A 15,442-nucleotide genomic window follows, 5' to 3' on the forward strand; every position below is an offset into this window, starting at 1 on the left:
CATATGAGTCCAATGCAACTGTCGGATTTGCGGATACGATCTCGCCCGAGGATAAGCTTTCTACTCTCGAGGCTCCAGTTTGAGGCGTCGGATTTGCGGGTGTGATCTCGTCATCTTCGACGACCGGCCTTGAAATACTTTCCTCTCTCACGCTCTCTCTTCTCACGCTCTCTCTTCCCACGCTCTCTCTTCCCACGCTCTCTCTTCCCACGCTCTCTCTTCTCACGCTCTCTCTTCCCACGCTCTCTCTTCCCACGCTCTCTCTTCTCACGCTCTTTCTTCGAAGCATTGGATTTGGGAATGCCAAATAAGTAGGTGATGGTGCTTTTAATCGATTATTCAGAATAGAGATATGTGTTGTATCTGTTCCGAGAGCCAGGGATCCAAGAGCTAGTTATAATGAAGGTGCAGGATGTACAGTGGCACTAGGCCTATGGAAAGCTGTATCCTACAAACTCGTGGTATTAGCATGAGATCTGGAAATCCAGGTGACGGAGGAGGTCAATTAGCCTGGGGGTGTTACTGCGTGGTTTGACAGCGCCTCACCCTCGGCAATGATAATCTTGACCGCGGGAGATGGAGCTTGGAGTTAAGTGATAGACTGTGCTATGCGAGCGAGAGTGGTGGAGGAAATAGGAAGCCTGAAATCGATTCGCTGTAATAATGTAACTTGCAAATGATGCAAATGATGAATGATGATGATTCTACTCGAGAAAGAAGAAGAAAGCTGGATGGAACGAGATTTCAAGTGAGAAAAGCACGATTAGCCAAACCCATACCCGGCAAGTCCGACCGATTGTAATGTGCCTTCCCGATGGGCTACAGTTGCGGGGCGTACCTTCCATAATACTCGTAAGCGAGACGGCTTTTGGTTTTCCGGGGCTCGCTTACGATGACGCACAGTAAACCCCACCCACCCCCTGCCATCGTCAACGGACTTGCCTTCCCATGATATTCGAAATAAAGAACAGAGAGTTGTCTGCTATTTCCAATAGTTAGGGCTACGAATCAAGAGGGCAATAAGCAGTAGCGACGGCTGAGGAACAACTCTGCACTTAGCTCTCACATAAAAACTAGCAAAGCCGATAGGAAGTAGCTGAAGCCATTGGAGGTGGAAATGCTGGGAATGAGAAGATTGGAGTGCTTGGGCAGAGACAACCCAAATGCGATTTTCGAAGTATGGACCATCTAACGTGTCCGTGGTGGAAGTAAGCAAGGGCGACACGCTGGGGCTACCGAGCTGATGACTTTCTTTCACGTATCGCTCCGCATTGAGGCTCTGGACTCTGAGATACTCAAGACGAGGGAAGGATTCAACTTTCCTTGGAGGAGTTCAAGTCTGCTGCAGGAAGCAACATCGCAAGTAGCCATCCATGTGAGTCGCTATTAAGCGAATGTCCAGTATTCAAATACTTGACTTGAATATGGATAAGCAAGGCTGCCGTAGACTAAACTCCCCGAGAGCCGAGAGGAACCCCTATGAAGCCCTGCGATTTATAATTGACTTGGCTTCGTACCTAAGCAAGCAATTACAAATTGAAACCAAGACGGATTGGGCTCGGGTCTGTGTAAAGAGCTATTCGGCCTGCCGATATAGAATCCTTGATCTCATCCTGTAAGAGAGGCTTGTAGGCCAGCCCTCTGGTCATATCGCGCATCTGCTGAAGCTTAAATGAGTATGTGAACAAAGCAAAGAAAACACAAGACAGAATACCACGACAGGCATGAAACCGGCCATGGTCTCTGTAATAGGCTTCCAAAATGTCTAAGATGGGAGAGACCTTGAGAAGAGAGGATCAATATCTGCAATTTTTGACTGCATGTCGCAGGACCCGAGGGAGACCCTTTCTTCATGTTTGACGCCGGGACCGATACTAGGGGCATCTCTATAGCAAAATCGAATCCACGAACTCCGCATATATGCCGTGTGTAACCCATAGGTCATTCTTTCCGCAACGCCGTCGATGTGTACAGTTGCCTCTGATCAATCAAAGCAGCTTCAAGTGCCCCGTGATCTGGTCAACGACACTCTTCGGCGCAGGTCCAATCCCAAGGACCGTATGGCTCCCACTCGCGATCTGTGTCCGTCCAGCATCCGCAATGACCTCCGCCACGAGACCCAAGCTAATCGCAGTCGCTTGGAGCATGTCCAGCTCGTCCTCGTCCTTCGCCTGTAACGCAATCTTCGCCTGCCCTTGTTTCTCCCACCTGCGTAACGTCTTGGACTTGGGATCGTGCTTCAGGAAGTGCTTGTAGCACGCCAGAGTCGCATGTCCGCATTGAGCTGCAATTTTCCCTATTTAAATTGATCAGCAATCATTTCCCAATATCCCCGGAAAAGAAGGAATAGATACCCTTGGTCATCCCCAAATCCGTCCGCACAACCAACACCAGCTTGCACTCCTCGCTGCTATCCTCCCACTCGGGCCTCGCAGCCTCCTTCTCGGGATCCTCACCCTTGACAGTCACATCTTCCCAATCCGAGTCCTTCTTAGCCTTGGCGGCCTGCTTCTTTGCGCTCGCGCTCACGCCCGCTGCCGTCGCTCTCAGCCCGTCCCTCTGATCCGCCTCGAACCCATTCGACCAGTTCGGCGCATGGTCTAGTATAGAAGCGTCGATATCCTCCTCCTCACTCTCCTCCTCGTCGTCATAATTCTCAACTCCCCGCTTGACCGGCGTCTTCGCGCCAAAAGGATTCGGGATGATACCCAGAGACGACCCGATTCCTAGCAGATACCCGCTGACGCCGGCAATGAGCGCTGTGCTGATGATGACAGCTATCGTAGTCGGGGCCGAGCGGTCTGCCATCTTGGTTTACAGCCGTTAGTGGCGGTCTCGAATCCTGTGTTGTCGTCGTCGTCGTCGTCGTCAAAGGTGTTGCTCGGGACGACGCGGTTTCGGTCGCGAATACGAGGTAATTTTTATTTACAAGTATCTCAGGTGTCTTAAACGTCATTTTTTTTTCTGCCTCAGGTCTCAAACTCGTGCCTGGAAAGTGCCTGGAGTTCAGGGCAATTACTTTTGCGAAGTGCAACAAAAGATAAGACGTGCGTCGAAGAAGCTGCAGAAAACTAGAGTGGAGACTATCATGTCATTCATTGGCTGAACCAAATACATCAAAACTTTTCATTTTTGAACTGGTGAAAACCTAGATTCAGTTCGTAGGTACCGGTAGTTCAATTCAGCACGCAATAGACCCCCTCGATCTATTTAGATCTGTATGTTGTTCAAATCCGGGCAACTCTCACCACACCGAGATGTTTCTTTGCATCTGATATAAATTGAGGATCTGGTGCTGGGTCTTTCAATTCGTAAAGGTACAAATGCACTTGATCCATGATTAGACATCCAAGTGTATCTCAAATATCCGGAAATGTACGCAAACAAACGGGTGTGCAAGCACTTCGAGTAATGTTGATATCCAGACCAGTGTCACCCCCCCTTCGCTTAGCGTCACGAGGGGAGGGAGGTGGCCATCTGCTCAGAAGAACCGGCTCTCGTTACGCCGATTACACATTTGTAAGTACACGCTCTTTCTTTGATATAGACTTACAAACGAGGTGTATATAAGGTAGCCTAATAGCTGGACTGGATAGGGACTAGAACTGGATCGAGACGATGCTGCTAATAGTGATTTCCGAGTCAGACACACAGTCGTAAGCTGACATCTAAGATGGGTATCGATTGTTGCTACAAACGCAACAGTATGCCCATACCATGTTCACCCCCGTTTCGTAGCAAAGCGACTCAGGGCTGGCCCTAGCTCTTGCTGCGACTCCTTCAGCCGCCTCTGATGCTTCTCTGTCTGCGCTTTCTTCATCTCCTCGATCTTCAATCTCCGCTCGTCAATAATATTCTTGCCTCCCTTCTTGCGGAGATGTTTTCTCAGCGAACTATTCTTTCCTCTCCCGCGATTCTTGATATCCGCTACGGGATCTACAGGCTTCTTGTCCAAATCTTGCTCCGCCTTGCGTTGCTCCGCAGTCCGCAAGTCCAAGTTACCAATGTATTCTGGGTTCAAGGAGATCATCTCTGGCTGCAGCTTGTTCAGCAGCTGCCGGACCTCGTTCTCCTGTCGCTGCTTCGTGTTCTCGTAGGGATTAATTTCATGGGCGTCAAAGTTGGGTTCGCCGGCTCCTGGCACGATGATGGACGAAAATCCCGCGTCATGGGATACGCCCAAGATATCCTCGAACGGACACCATTTTACCCGCTCTATCCTCTTTCCCTCACCACCCCATGCCATGTATGGACTTTGGACCTTCTCTTGTTCTGAAGCGTGCTTGGTGAACAAACCCCGCCATATGGATGTCTGGGTTCCCCATCCTACGGCTGTCAAGCCACGGTCTGAAATTGCGACAGAAGATGCGGGTTGGCGTGTGAAGTAGCTATTGACCTCCTTGAACATCCTGATGTCCCAGACTGACATCTTCATATCTTGGCCTGTCGAGACCATATATCTACCTTCACGGTCAACTGACATTGCACGGACTGGACCTCGATGAGCGAGAAGCTTGACTAGCGGAGTTGAAGAATTCGGCGACCAGAGTGTGACTGTTCCGTTCTGGTGGCCCATATGTAGGATTGCGTTTTGAGGATTTTGGGTGAGTGCTGTTGGTGACCCGAGTTTGGTTGGTGTCTCGACGACCATTTGACCTGTGGATACATCCAAGTATTTTAGATAACCCGCATTGCCCTATTTTTGAGATCAGCATTCCGTGATAGATCTGAGAGCGGTGTACTTACTACGGTGGCAAGCAGCTGATGATAAGGCAGATATTCCATATTCGTGACCTCGATATGCTTCTTCAAACAATGTATCTCCACACCTGCCTGGTCGTATATGTAGACATATTTCTTCTGCGCCACAGCGAAGCTTTGATTGTTTCGCAGCCACTTCGCATCCCTTACGGTCTCTCCCAATTGAATTTCGCATCCCAGCTTCCCATCCCGCCAGTCCATGGTAGCGACATGACCTTTCCGCCCCGCCAGTAATAGATCTCTTCCATTGCGGGTATAATCACACACATACGGTCCTAACGAGTCCAGCTTGAGCTCGAATCCCTTTTTGGCAGTCTCAATCGCAACATCCCTTTGAATGTCTCGTTGCTTGACCTTATAGGTTCTTTCTAATTCGGTTTCTGGTTCCAGGAATCCCTCGGTATTTTCGTTTAATATTTCCGCATCTTTTGCTCGCAATATCGCCGTTTGGTATTTCGATTCTTGTGCTCTAAGATTCGCACGCAGTTTCCTGTTCTTGATTCCCTTTACTAGTCGGAGTCAGTCGCGCTTCCACGAAGCCCATATTGAGTGCTACGTACACGGGATCTTCTTCCCTCTTCCGTATTGCTTGTTGGCTTCCTTCTGCTTCTGTATCAACGCTGCGTCTGGAGCCGTCGCAGCCAAATCCATCCGGGCGCGTTTAATCGGGACAGCGCCATTGAAATGCTGCTTGGCACCGTTCTCGATCTTCGGGCGATCCAGTTCCATGGTTTCCAGCATTTGCGGTATTTCCGGTCAGTTCTTCGCGGTTTTCGAATTGGCGGTGCGAGAAAGTCGGATCATGATGTTTAGGCCGTGAATATTTCCGAACTTTTTCTAAGAGGGCTGCCAAATGCCAAGTCTTTTCCGATAAGGCTTAAGCGATAAGCGCACAAGAAAAATGAACATTTTCAACGATGCACGTTAACCATGCAACCTCAGGAATCCTACAAACTGGCGTCGATACCTTTCAGATTCAAAGCCGGAGGCAACGGCAACATGCCTTCAAGTGTTCAAGGCCACTCGCATAGGAGCACCACCAAGGGGACTCAGAAGGCGTTCAAGTCCAGGAAGACAACCAAGGGCGCATTGAAGGAAATCGCGAAGGGTACTACCCCTCCATATCCCACTCGAGGAGAAGATACTGATAATGGATAGGAAAACTTGCAGATCTGAGCCACCGAAAGTCTCCCCACCAGCAGCTCATGTCCAAGTTCGACCGTCGAAACCAAGCCCGACAGAAGCAACTTACCAAACACAAGGAGCATCTAAGAGAGACCAGTATCTTCGCAGGCCGAGATGGAGCGCCGAGGATAGTCGCTGTGATTCCATTGTGCGAAGATGGAGACGCTTCTGCGGCGGTGCGACAGCTGAGTGGAAGCCTGGATATCGAGGCCGAGGTACCAGAGGAAGGGTTGTTGCGAACGGACATCGATCGCTTCAAGCAGAAAGTGCAGTATGTGATGGTTAAGCGGGACTTGGTAGCATGTCTGGATGCTGGAAGAGTGGCAGACTTTGTTATCTTCATACTTTCGCCGGACCAAGAGGTGGATGAGTTGGGCGAGCTCATTATCAGAAGTGTAGAGAGCCAGGGTCTTTCCACTCTTTTGACTGTTGTTCAAGGGCTGGACAAAGTAGAGCCACCCAAGCGGAGACCCCAAGTATTGGCTTCTCTGAAGTCGTACGTTACGCATTTCCATCCGGATCAGGAGAAGGTACACAACTTGGACTCGCGACAGGAATGCGCCAACCTCATGCGATCTTTATGTACGACTACACCCAAGGGCGTCAGGTGGAGGGAGGAAAGAAGTTGGATGCTTGTGGATGATGTCAAATGGCCGGAGAATGAGCATGGTTGTGTTATTTTGACTGGTGTCATCAGAGGCCGCAGCTTGCAACCAGACAGGTTGGTTCAAGTTGGCGACTGGGGCGACTTCCAAATTGAGAAGATAACTGCTGCACCACTGAACTCGAAGAAGCGACGACAAGACGAAACGGCGATGGACGAAAGCGACATGGAGATTGTGCTAGCTACGCCAACAGAGGACCAGGATGATACCGCTGATTTGGCCCCCGAAGAAGCTATGATGGACGATGACATCGATGCGACGATGTCAGTAGCGACAACAGACAAGCGAGGAGTGCTTTTGGATGACCACCATTATTTCTCAGACGACGAAACTCACTTGCCTGCCAAGCCAAAAAGATTACCGAAGGGAACTTCGAATTATCAAGCTGCGTGGTATTTGGGGGACACTTTCTCCGATTCTGGATCTGATATTGAGGATGTGGATGATCAAGGAGATGTGTCAATGGATGCCCCAGCATTGCCGCAAGATGGAGTTGAAGGACTTGCACCGAGAGAACCAACAGAGTTTGCGCCAACAGAATACGCCAAATCTGAAATGTTCCTGGATCCGACACCTGACGATGAAGCTGAGGCGGAGCAACTTGCTGCCTTCAGAAATCGTAAGGTCGACGAAGCAGAGGATGATCGCGAGTTCCCGGATGAGATTGAGTTACATCCCCATGTCCTTGCTCGAGAGCGTCTGCTTAAATACCGCGGACTGAAGAGCTTGCGCACAAGTCACTGGGAAGAAGCAGAGGATAGAGCTTACGAGCCGGAGGACTGGAGACGACTGCTCCAAGTACCTGAGTATAAGAAAGCCAGAAGTCAAGTCACCCGTGAAGCTCTGGTCGGCGGCGTCGTAGCTGGTGCTCGTGTGCACATCTATCTCCGTAACGTTCCTACTTCTCTACAAGCAACTCATAACCCGTCTCGCCCACTCAACCTCTTCTCCCTCCTCCGCCACGAGCAGAAGCGCGCCGTCCTCAACTTCAGCCTCACCCTCAACTCCGACTACACAACATCCGTCCGATCCAAAGAGGAAATGATAATGCAATGCGGCCCCCGCCGCTTCATCATCAACCCCATCTTTTCCCAAGGTGGCAACACCTCCAACGACGTCCACAAATTCGACCGATTCCTACACCCCGGGCAATCCACAATCGCAAGCTTTGTCGCACCCCTTACGTGGGGATCCGTGCCTGCTCTTTTCTTTAAACGCAATATCCCTAGCGAAGCATTTCCCTCACCCCTCCCCTTCACCCTTATCGGAACCGGAACATCGATGGCTCCCTCCTCCTCTCGCGTGATCGCCAAGCGCATCATCCTCACGGGTCACCCGTACAAGATCCACAAGAAGCTTGTGACAATCCGCTACATGTTCTTCAACCGCGAGGATGTGGAATGGTTCAAGGCTTTGCAATTGTGGACGAAGCGCGGCAGAAGTGGGTTTATCAAGGAAAGCCTGGGTACGCACGGATATTTCAAGGCTACATTTGACGGGAAGATTAATCCACAGGATTCGGTGGGGGTGAGTCTGTACAAGCGCATGTGGCCGCGGAATGCAAGGGCTTGGAAGGCGGAGGAGGAGGAATCTGTGCCGCAGCTTGTGGGTGAGGGGGATGTGGCTATGGAGGTTGATGAACGGGGTGGAGTTCCGGTCTAAGGGGATGGATATAGGAATTGCTTAGGGTAAAATGGGAGGGCTATGGACACAAAACTTGTTTGCTTGTTGGTGTTTTTTCTAGATGATACCGTAGGTATGTTGACTGCCAGAGCCCAAGGTGGAAAATAGCAAGATTCACCGTTCACTTCAAACTCTGTTCATGTTTTTCAGACTAGATTAATCGGACCGAGAGGGCTGTAAGGAGGCCCACGTACTACGTAAGTGAGGTGAGTGGACGGTTATGCTCTTCAATCAGTTGTGATAACGCATGTTCTTGGTATTCCTATCTCCCCCCATTTCCAATAGAAGCCATCATTCCTCCTAAGCCCTAACTAACCGTGCTTCGAACCCAATTCCAAACCTAGCAAAGCAATCTGGAATGTCATACCGTAGACACACCGAAGTACTACGTATACCTACCAATCGTCCTCCGTACACGAGCTTGCTGTCCTGGACAGTGTGAAATCCTCGCATTCGTCTATACCTTGCTATGGCCTCCAACTTCTACGCGTCTGACAACCACAAAATGATTGAGAAACTCTAAAAAAAAAACCAAAACCTGGTTCCAAGCATACACTTGGGGACATGAACTCTAGAGAAGGCGCACGCGATAGCTCTCTGACGGGGAGTCGAACCCCGATCTCCCGCGAACTTGTCTGAATGACAAGCGGAAATCATGACCGTTAGACCATCAAAGATTGCAGATTGACTCTTGTAATGCTTGGTCAAAGTGACAGTAGTAATATATTTGCAAAAATAATTTGGGATGCCGGAAGGGATTTTGATTGGCTCGTGTGGACGGACGAACTAGTATACTTTTCGGACGAATGGTTTGCCGCATAGACATATGACTAAGGCACGTGAGCTCGCTCAAAGCTCGGCGGCTTTGGTAGAGCCACCGCGTAAGAGCATTTGCAAGATCACGTGAGGCTGCGCTGCTCCCGCAATGCAAAGGGCGACCTTGATTGTTCGCCCATGATTAGATTATTACGTACTGATAACTACCGTACCCGTACAGCGCCGGAAGCCTCTTGAATCTGAGCGCGGAATTGGCTTTTTCAGACTGAGATAAGTAGAAGTCAATGTCACATAGGGGGGCAACCAGTAAAGGGCGGGACGGGCGGCCCCGGCGACTACGACCCGCGGGGACGCGGTGGAAAAGAACCAAAATTCGCAGCATGGAGCGGCATTTGGTTTTGGGTGTTGAGGAAATGCGAAGACGTGCTCCACTAGGTGCGAGGCATCAGGCATGGGAAACTATCGGCCTCCTTTTCTGCTGGGCAAGTGAAGAAGAAGTCAAGAAGTCCTTTAGCCGGTTCCGCTTAACCATTTGGCAAGATTTGCCTGACGACCTAGTTATGGGTGAGGCCTTACGCATTCTTAAGATGGGGCCTTCAATGGCCGGCCCGGTAGTGCAAGCTCGACTACGGAGATCTCGAATGGCCATGTAACAGCAATAGGAGTGGCATTATACTACGTACAATAGGCATATACAGTTTCTGGTGCAACAGCGGGAGTTGACCTCGCAGCTTTTGGAAAGGCCCTCATACTGTAGCTTCTTCACTTCAAACCCGATTATGCGTCCTTTCTTGCCATGCACGACCCTCTCATCTTCTTTGACTTCATATTCAACCTCCGCGAAAATGATCTCTCCGTCTTGGCCCTCTTCTGCTCGTTGCATTTGTTGGTTTCAAATTAATCCCAGCAGCTTAAATAGACTTTGTCGCTTGCAATTCCTGAAATTTCCCATTGAGCCGTCTCATATCCTTGTATAATTACGGTCAAGTCGTCGTCTTCCTCTGCGTCGGACAAACCCTTTCTGTTTTAGATAAAATATGGCACAAGCAGATTGAATTGCGGAATACGGTTCGAATTATAGGCCGCAACCAGGGCTTAAAAGATGCGTACATACTACGTACTACGCAAGTATAAATTTATGAAGTTCCCATTGTTTCTTCCCTTCAGCCCTTCAGCCCTTCAGCCCTACAGCCCTACGCCCTCTTTCCTTCGCTACATACGTACCTGTGGTACATGACATTCATAATTGTTTTGCATTAACGACACACATTCTTTTGAAAGATTACCGTACCCACACGATGTGGCAGGCTACACATTTCGCTCTTTTGCTGGCGGCAATCACGCCAGCTTTCGCTGTAGACATTGTCGTTGATCTGGGATACGCGACCTACTCCGGCGCTATTCATGAAGAAGGCGTAAGCAAGTGGCTTGGGATGCGATACGCCGCTCCTCCACTTGGTGATTTGCGGTTCGCCGCACCACAGGATCCTCCTAAGGAGATCGGGATCCAAAATGCTACGGAGGTAGGAACTCAGTTGTTGTCCTGGCTTCTATGATCTATGAATTGACGATATCTCAGAACGGATACATCTGCCTGCCGCAGCAGCCGAATGACTGGACCGTCACCACCAAAACGACCAAGTTTACCGCCGGTGAAGATTGCCTGTACATCAGCGTTTACGCTCCCACAGGCGCAACGGTCGACTCCAGACTCCCTGTCATGTTCTTCCTCCAAGGTGGCGGGTTTGGTTCCAACTCCAGCCCTAACTGGGATCCCTCTGAGATCGTCAGAGAAGAGAACATCGTCGTTGTGCAGTTCAACTACCGTGTCGGAGCTTGGGGATTTCTCCAGAGTGCGGAGGTCAAAGCTGGCGGCAGCTTGAACAACGGCATCAAGGACCAACTGAAGGCCCTCGAATGGGTCCAAAGGCACATCTGCCGTTTTGGGGGCAACCCGGACCAGGTCGTGCTCGACGGAGTCAGTGCCGGCGGTGCGTCCGTTGGACTTTTGATGGCTGCGAATCTGGAGAGCCCGCCGTTCGTCGGAGGCATGAGCCACTCGGGCGCCTGGGTGAGCATGAGAACGATGGAACTGGGACAGCTCCAGTACGACTGTCTGGTAAAGGACAAGCACTGTGGCAACTCTACCGATACCCTCGCCTGTCTCCGCAAGGCCGAACACGTGATGACTAGCAACTGCTGGTTCAACCCCCATATTGACGGCGAGCTGTACACCGACTCCATGCTCAACCTCTTTGCCCAGGGCAACTACAGCAAGCTCCCTACGATCTGGGGATCCGACGCCAACGAAGGCACGAAGTACAACGCGCCACAGGACACCGACACCGTCGAGCAAGCTGCCACCTGGCTCAAAAACTCGGACCCTACCATCACCGATGCCGCTGTCGCGATCCTGGAGAAGCTCTGGCTCGTCAAGAACGAGACCCATTTCCCCGAATCGGGACGCAAGTGGAGGAACGCCGCCAACGCTATCGGGGACATCGGCACTCACTGCATCATCAAGAACATCCAGGACTTCATCGCCGCCGACGGAGGCTTGACCTGGAACTACAAGTACACCGTTCTCGACCCGACTGACGAGGCGATCGGGTTCGGCGCCTGGCACACGGTCGATGCCTACGCCCTCTGGGGTCCCTCCCGAACGGACGGCGGAGCCCCCGCCACCTACACCACGACGAACGCGCCCATCATCCCGCTGGTGAGGAAGTACCTCACGAGCTTCATGCGCACTCTCGACCCCAACATCGACCGGGAGGTGGGCGCGCCGGACTGGACCACGTGGAACGGCGCCGAGACGCGGGAGAGGCTGTTCATCCAGACCAACAACACGAAGATGGAGGTCATGTCCGAGGCGCAGAGTCTGAGGTGCCAGATCGTCAGGCCCATGTCGGACAATTTCGGGAAGCCGAAGCCCGAGGGCGAGACGACGGACTTTGATGCGACGCTTGCTGCTACGTACGGGAGCGCCAGCGAGTCGACGGATATCACACCACGACCTGGGTATGTTCGTCGACGGCTGTAAGCGGCGGGCGGTGTTGAACCCTGGCGCGGGACGCTGAGCCCGTGGGAGAAAGTTCTTCTTTTCTTTTCTGTGTATATTTTGATGCCTCATGCGATATGTTTAGATGTATGTTTATGTCTTACCACCCTCAACCACAAACTTCGTCTTTGTGGTTGCATGATAAAAAAATGAAGAATGATGAAATCCAAAATTCTGCTGCTGGTGGCCGGCCACCTGTCGGCTATCTACATGATACCAATACATATCCCATTTCTTCTACGCCGCACCACTCCGAAACTCAACCCAAGATTTTCCTTTCGTGATTTCAAAAGATCTTCCAGCATGCTCCATCACCGCCCTCATCTACCTCTCCTTCTCATCAACACAGCCAATTTACGGCTTTCGGACATATATCGCTGCTGCTAGTGCTGAGGCCGCCGGGCAGAACAATGTAGGCAGCTGTGCATGTTGTCGATGGTTGCCGTTGCACGTGAGGCCGCTAAGCGAATTCAGGACGCCCAGCTTCAGCTTCCTTTCTCTACACTTTACCCCACGAACGTTGAGACCAATCTTTGGAAACCTCAACCAATGTGTACGCCCTTACTGTGATGCCGACTTCTGTTTATCCAGCTTCTTGTCAAGAGACGAGGCTGAGAAAGGTTGGAGTGGAGACATGCTGCTGCCAAGACACAGTAAGCGAGTCTTCTAGCCTTATTCCCCATACTCCGTAGAGTATTATATATATCAACTTCGGCCACGGCCACAGATGGCGAGAAGACATTAACAATCTCTTCTTATCCATCTCTTCTCGAGACATTGTCACATTTACAGACGCACATCTAAATCGTACCAAGCCAATCCCTCGCAATGGGCCACGACCACGCTGCCCCAGGTGGGCATACCCACGACCACAACACGCCAGCAGATCATGGACATACGCATGAGGTTCTGGATGGACCGGGCAGCTATATGGGACGCGAGATGCCCATCATCGAGGGGAGAAATTGGTCTGAACGAGCCTTTACTATCGGTATTGGAGGGTATGCAACCCAATTCCTTTGTCCGAGATTTTGCATTTCCAAGTCATCGACGGCGGGGTGGTGGCGGGGTAAATCATATCACGTGTATATCAGGTGACCGAAGATATATATCTCTCGTCTTCTTTTGGGCATTTCAGCGTTCCCCCGAGCAGAGGCACTGTTCTTCCAGACAGATGCTAACCACCATCCAGACCTGTTGGCTCCGGAAAGACTGCTCTCATGCTAGCTCTCTGCCTTGCACTCCGAGAGAAATACTCCATCGCGGCTGTGACCAACGACATCTTTACCCGTGAAGACGCCGAGTTCCTCACCAAGAACAAGGCACTGCCCGCCTCCCGGATCCGCGCTATAGAGACTGGAGGCTGCCCACACGCGGCAGTCCGCGAAGACATCTCCGCCAACCTCGCAGCGCTAGAAGACCTCCATCGAGAGTTCACTTCAGACCTTCTACTGATCGAGTCTGGCGGCGATAATCTAGCGGCAAACTACTCTCGCGAACTGGCTGATTACATCATTTATGTCATTGATGTCAGTGGAGGTGACAAAATCCCTCGCAAGGGTGGACCTGGGATCACGCAGAGTGATCTCTTGATTGTGAACAAGACGGATCTAGCTGAGGCTGTCGGTGCGGATCTGGATGTGATGGACCGGGATGCTAGGAAGATACGCGAGGGCGGACCTACCATTTTCGCTCAGGTGAAGAAGAATGTAGGCGTTGACTACATCGTTGGACTCATCGAGAGTGCTTGGAGAGGCAGTGGAGCCGAGGCTGTCTCCAAGGCCAGAGGTGGACCGGTTGCAACTGCTCAGTTGGATGAGCTGAAATGATATTCGATAGCAGGCACCAGCCACGTCTCATGAGGAGGCTTTTCCTTTTATGATGAAAGGATTAAAAAAAACCCCCCTAGGGCATCTCTTTCTCTGGTAGGCCTTCTTCTAAGCAGAACTAGTCTCACGGCGTCTGGTGCGGCCACATCAAGTCTTTTCTCAGCCGACTCGAGCTAATTTTTCTTTTAAATATCTCCCACCATTTCTATCCCGCATAAATTCCACCAAACAGATTTCCATGAAATTTGAACCCGCACTCTCCCAGTATAATATCTAATTCATCTCATCAACATGGCGTCACCATGTTGCTACAGCAAGCCTCAACCCCTCTACAGTTTCATCGATCCATCCGGTGTTCATAATTCTTGGGACGATCACTTCTTCACCAGAGTGGGCCCAGCACCCGGCCGCCAATGGCAGCGCGTATACTACTCCCAGATGCCTGACTGGGAGCTGAAGCTTATGAGAAAGCGAAATCCAGAAAAGCCCAAATTCCTTATTGAGCACATCAGACGAGATAAAGGGCACTTAGAAGGCTCCTCACGCGAGATGGCTTTGCTGGACAAACACCCCCATCTACTTCCCTTTGTTAAGAGGTGCGATGTACACGATCTGCCGGATAACTCACCATGGAGCAGCCAGAACTATGCTCAGAGAGCAAGAGGCCGCTACTGCGTCCACGAGCGTGCTGCTCCTGGTTACCAGCCTGGAGGCCGGCCCCAGGAAGTGGATAATAAGACCTCGAAAGGTTTGTGGCTCACACAGCGCAGGCCCTCTGTGTCTTCTGCTTCTCTCAGCCACGGGCGCTCGAACGCCGTGGATGAGCTGCCAGCAAGGGAGGCGCCTTCCACGCCAGAGGCCAGACTTTCCAACCTGACTAGGATCGATTATACACCTAAATACAACGGTACCCAACCCAGGATGCCCGAACGTGCCGTTATCACCAGCATCGGCCAAGCGATCGGAGATTGGTGGGCGAAGACGACGAGTTCTCTGCTCCGAGAAAACGAACCTCCCGAATCCATCGCGTCTCCCCCGGATCCAAGCCCAAGCCCAAGCTCAAGCTCCAACTTCCTCACCAGAAGCCGCGCCGACCACTACGTCTCTCAGGCGCTCCAGAACCCACCAGACCTACGAGTCCTTCGGGTCCAGCTCCCCACCCAGATGGAGCAAGACGCTCGCACCTTCGACGCCGACGCGGAACAGCTGCGTCGCATGTGGCTCCCCGTCGAGCCGCAGCCTCGCGTCGACCCCCGGACGTTCGGCGGCGCCTACAACTTGGCAGGGACGCCAGGAGATGTAGCCAGGGCCGCACAAGCGCCCCCGCAAACTCGCTCGAGTACCTCCCATAACTCGCTCAATTCATCATCGGTGCCAATCCGAGCGCATGCCGTGTCGGATATCGAGCTTGCTGCCTTCCAGGAGTGGCTGCGGCGCTGGAGAGAGGGGGAGAGTTGATGGTGGTGATGGTGGATACGGAT

The 15,442-nt window shown here is 51.6% G+C and overlaps 5 protein-coding genes across 5 annotated transcripts; 3 read left to right on the forward strand and 2 right to left on the reverse strand.

The window, feature by feature from the left end:
- Positions 1 to 1,988: 1,988 nt before the first annotated feature.
- L3040_006927 (uncharacterized protein) lies at positions 1,989 to 2,808 on the reverse strand (the record flags this gene model as incomplete). Its single annotated transcript, XM_007296830.1, has 2 exons — positions 1,989 to 2,296; positions 2,355 to 2,808. 2 exons carry the CDS (start codon positions 2,806 to 2,808, stop codon positions 1,989 to 1,991), a joined length of 762 nt encoding a protein of 253 aa, XP_007296892.1.
- A 913-nt stretch (positions 2,809 to 3,721) lies between these two features.
- L3040_006928 (uncharacterized protein) lies at positions 3,722 to 5,490 on the reverse strand (the record flags this gene model as incomplete). The annotated part of the gene is made up of 3 exons (XM_007296831.2): positions 3,722 to 4,696; positions 4,747 to 5,270; positions 5,322 to 5,490. The coding sequence occupies 3 exons, from the start codon at positions 5,488 to 5,490 to the stop codon at positions 3,722 to 3,724; spliced, it is 1,668 nt and encodes a 555-aa protein (XP_007296893.2).
- Positions 5,491 to 5,691: 201 nt separating this feature from the next.
- On the forward strand, positions 5,692 to 8,273 carry L3040_006929 (uncharacterized protein; the record flags this gene model as incomplete). The annotated part of the gene is made up of 2 exons (XM_007296832.1): positions 5,692 to 5,869; positions 5,920 to 8,273. The coding sequence occupies 2 exons, from the start codon at positions 5,692 to 5,694 to the stop codon at positions 8,271 to 8,273; spliced, it is 2,532 nt and encodes an 843-aa protein (XP_007296894.1).
- Positions 8,274 to 10,369: 2,096 nt separating this feature from the next.
- L3040_006930 (uncharacterized protein) lies at positions 10,370 to 13,961 on the forward strand (the record flags this gene model as incomplete). The annotated part of the gene is made up of 7 exons (XM_007296833.2): positions 10,370 to 10,594; positions 10,651 to 12,092; positions 12,482 to 12,544; positions 12,607 to 12,685; positions 12,760 to 12,785; positions 12,948 to 13,133; positions 13,325 to 13,961. 7 exons carry the CDS (start codon positions 10,370 to 10,372, stop codon positions 13,959 to 13,961), a joined length of 2,658 nt encoding a protein of 885 aa, XP_007296895.2.
- Positions 13,962 to 14,252: 291 nt separating this feature from the next.
- Positions 14,253 to 15,419, forward strand: L3040_006931 (uncharacterized protein; the record flags this gene model as incomplete). The annotated part of the gene is made up of 1 exon (XM_007296835.1): positions 14,253 to 15,419. The coding sequence occupies one exon, from the start codon at positions 14,253 to 14,255 to the stop codon at positions 15,417 to 15,419; it is 1,167 nt and encodes a 388-aa protein (XP_007296897.1).
- Positions 15,420 to 15,442: the final 23 nt, after the last annotated feature.

The sequence above is a fragment of the Drepanopeziza brunnea genome (genome assembly GCF_022702325.1).
Source record: "Drepanopeziza brunnea f. sp. 'multigermtubi' strain 214-2 chromosome Unknown ctg12, whole genome shotgun sequence".
In the NCBI taxonomy this organism is placed as follows: domain Eukaryota; kingdom Fungi; phylum Ascomycota; class Leotiomycetes; order Helotiales; family Drepanopezizaceae; genus Drepanopeziza; species Drepanopeziza brunnea.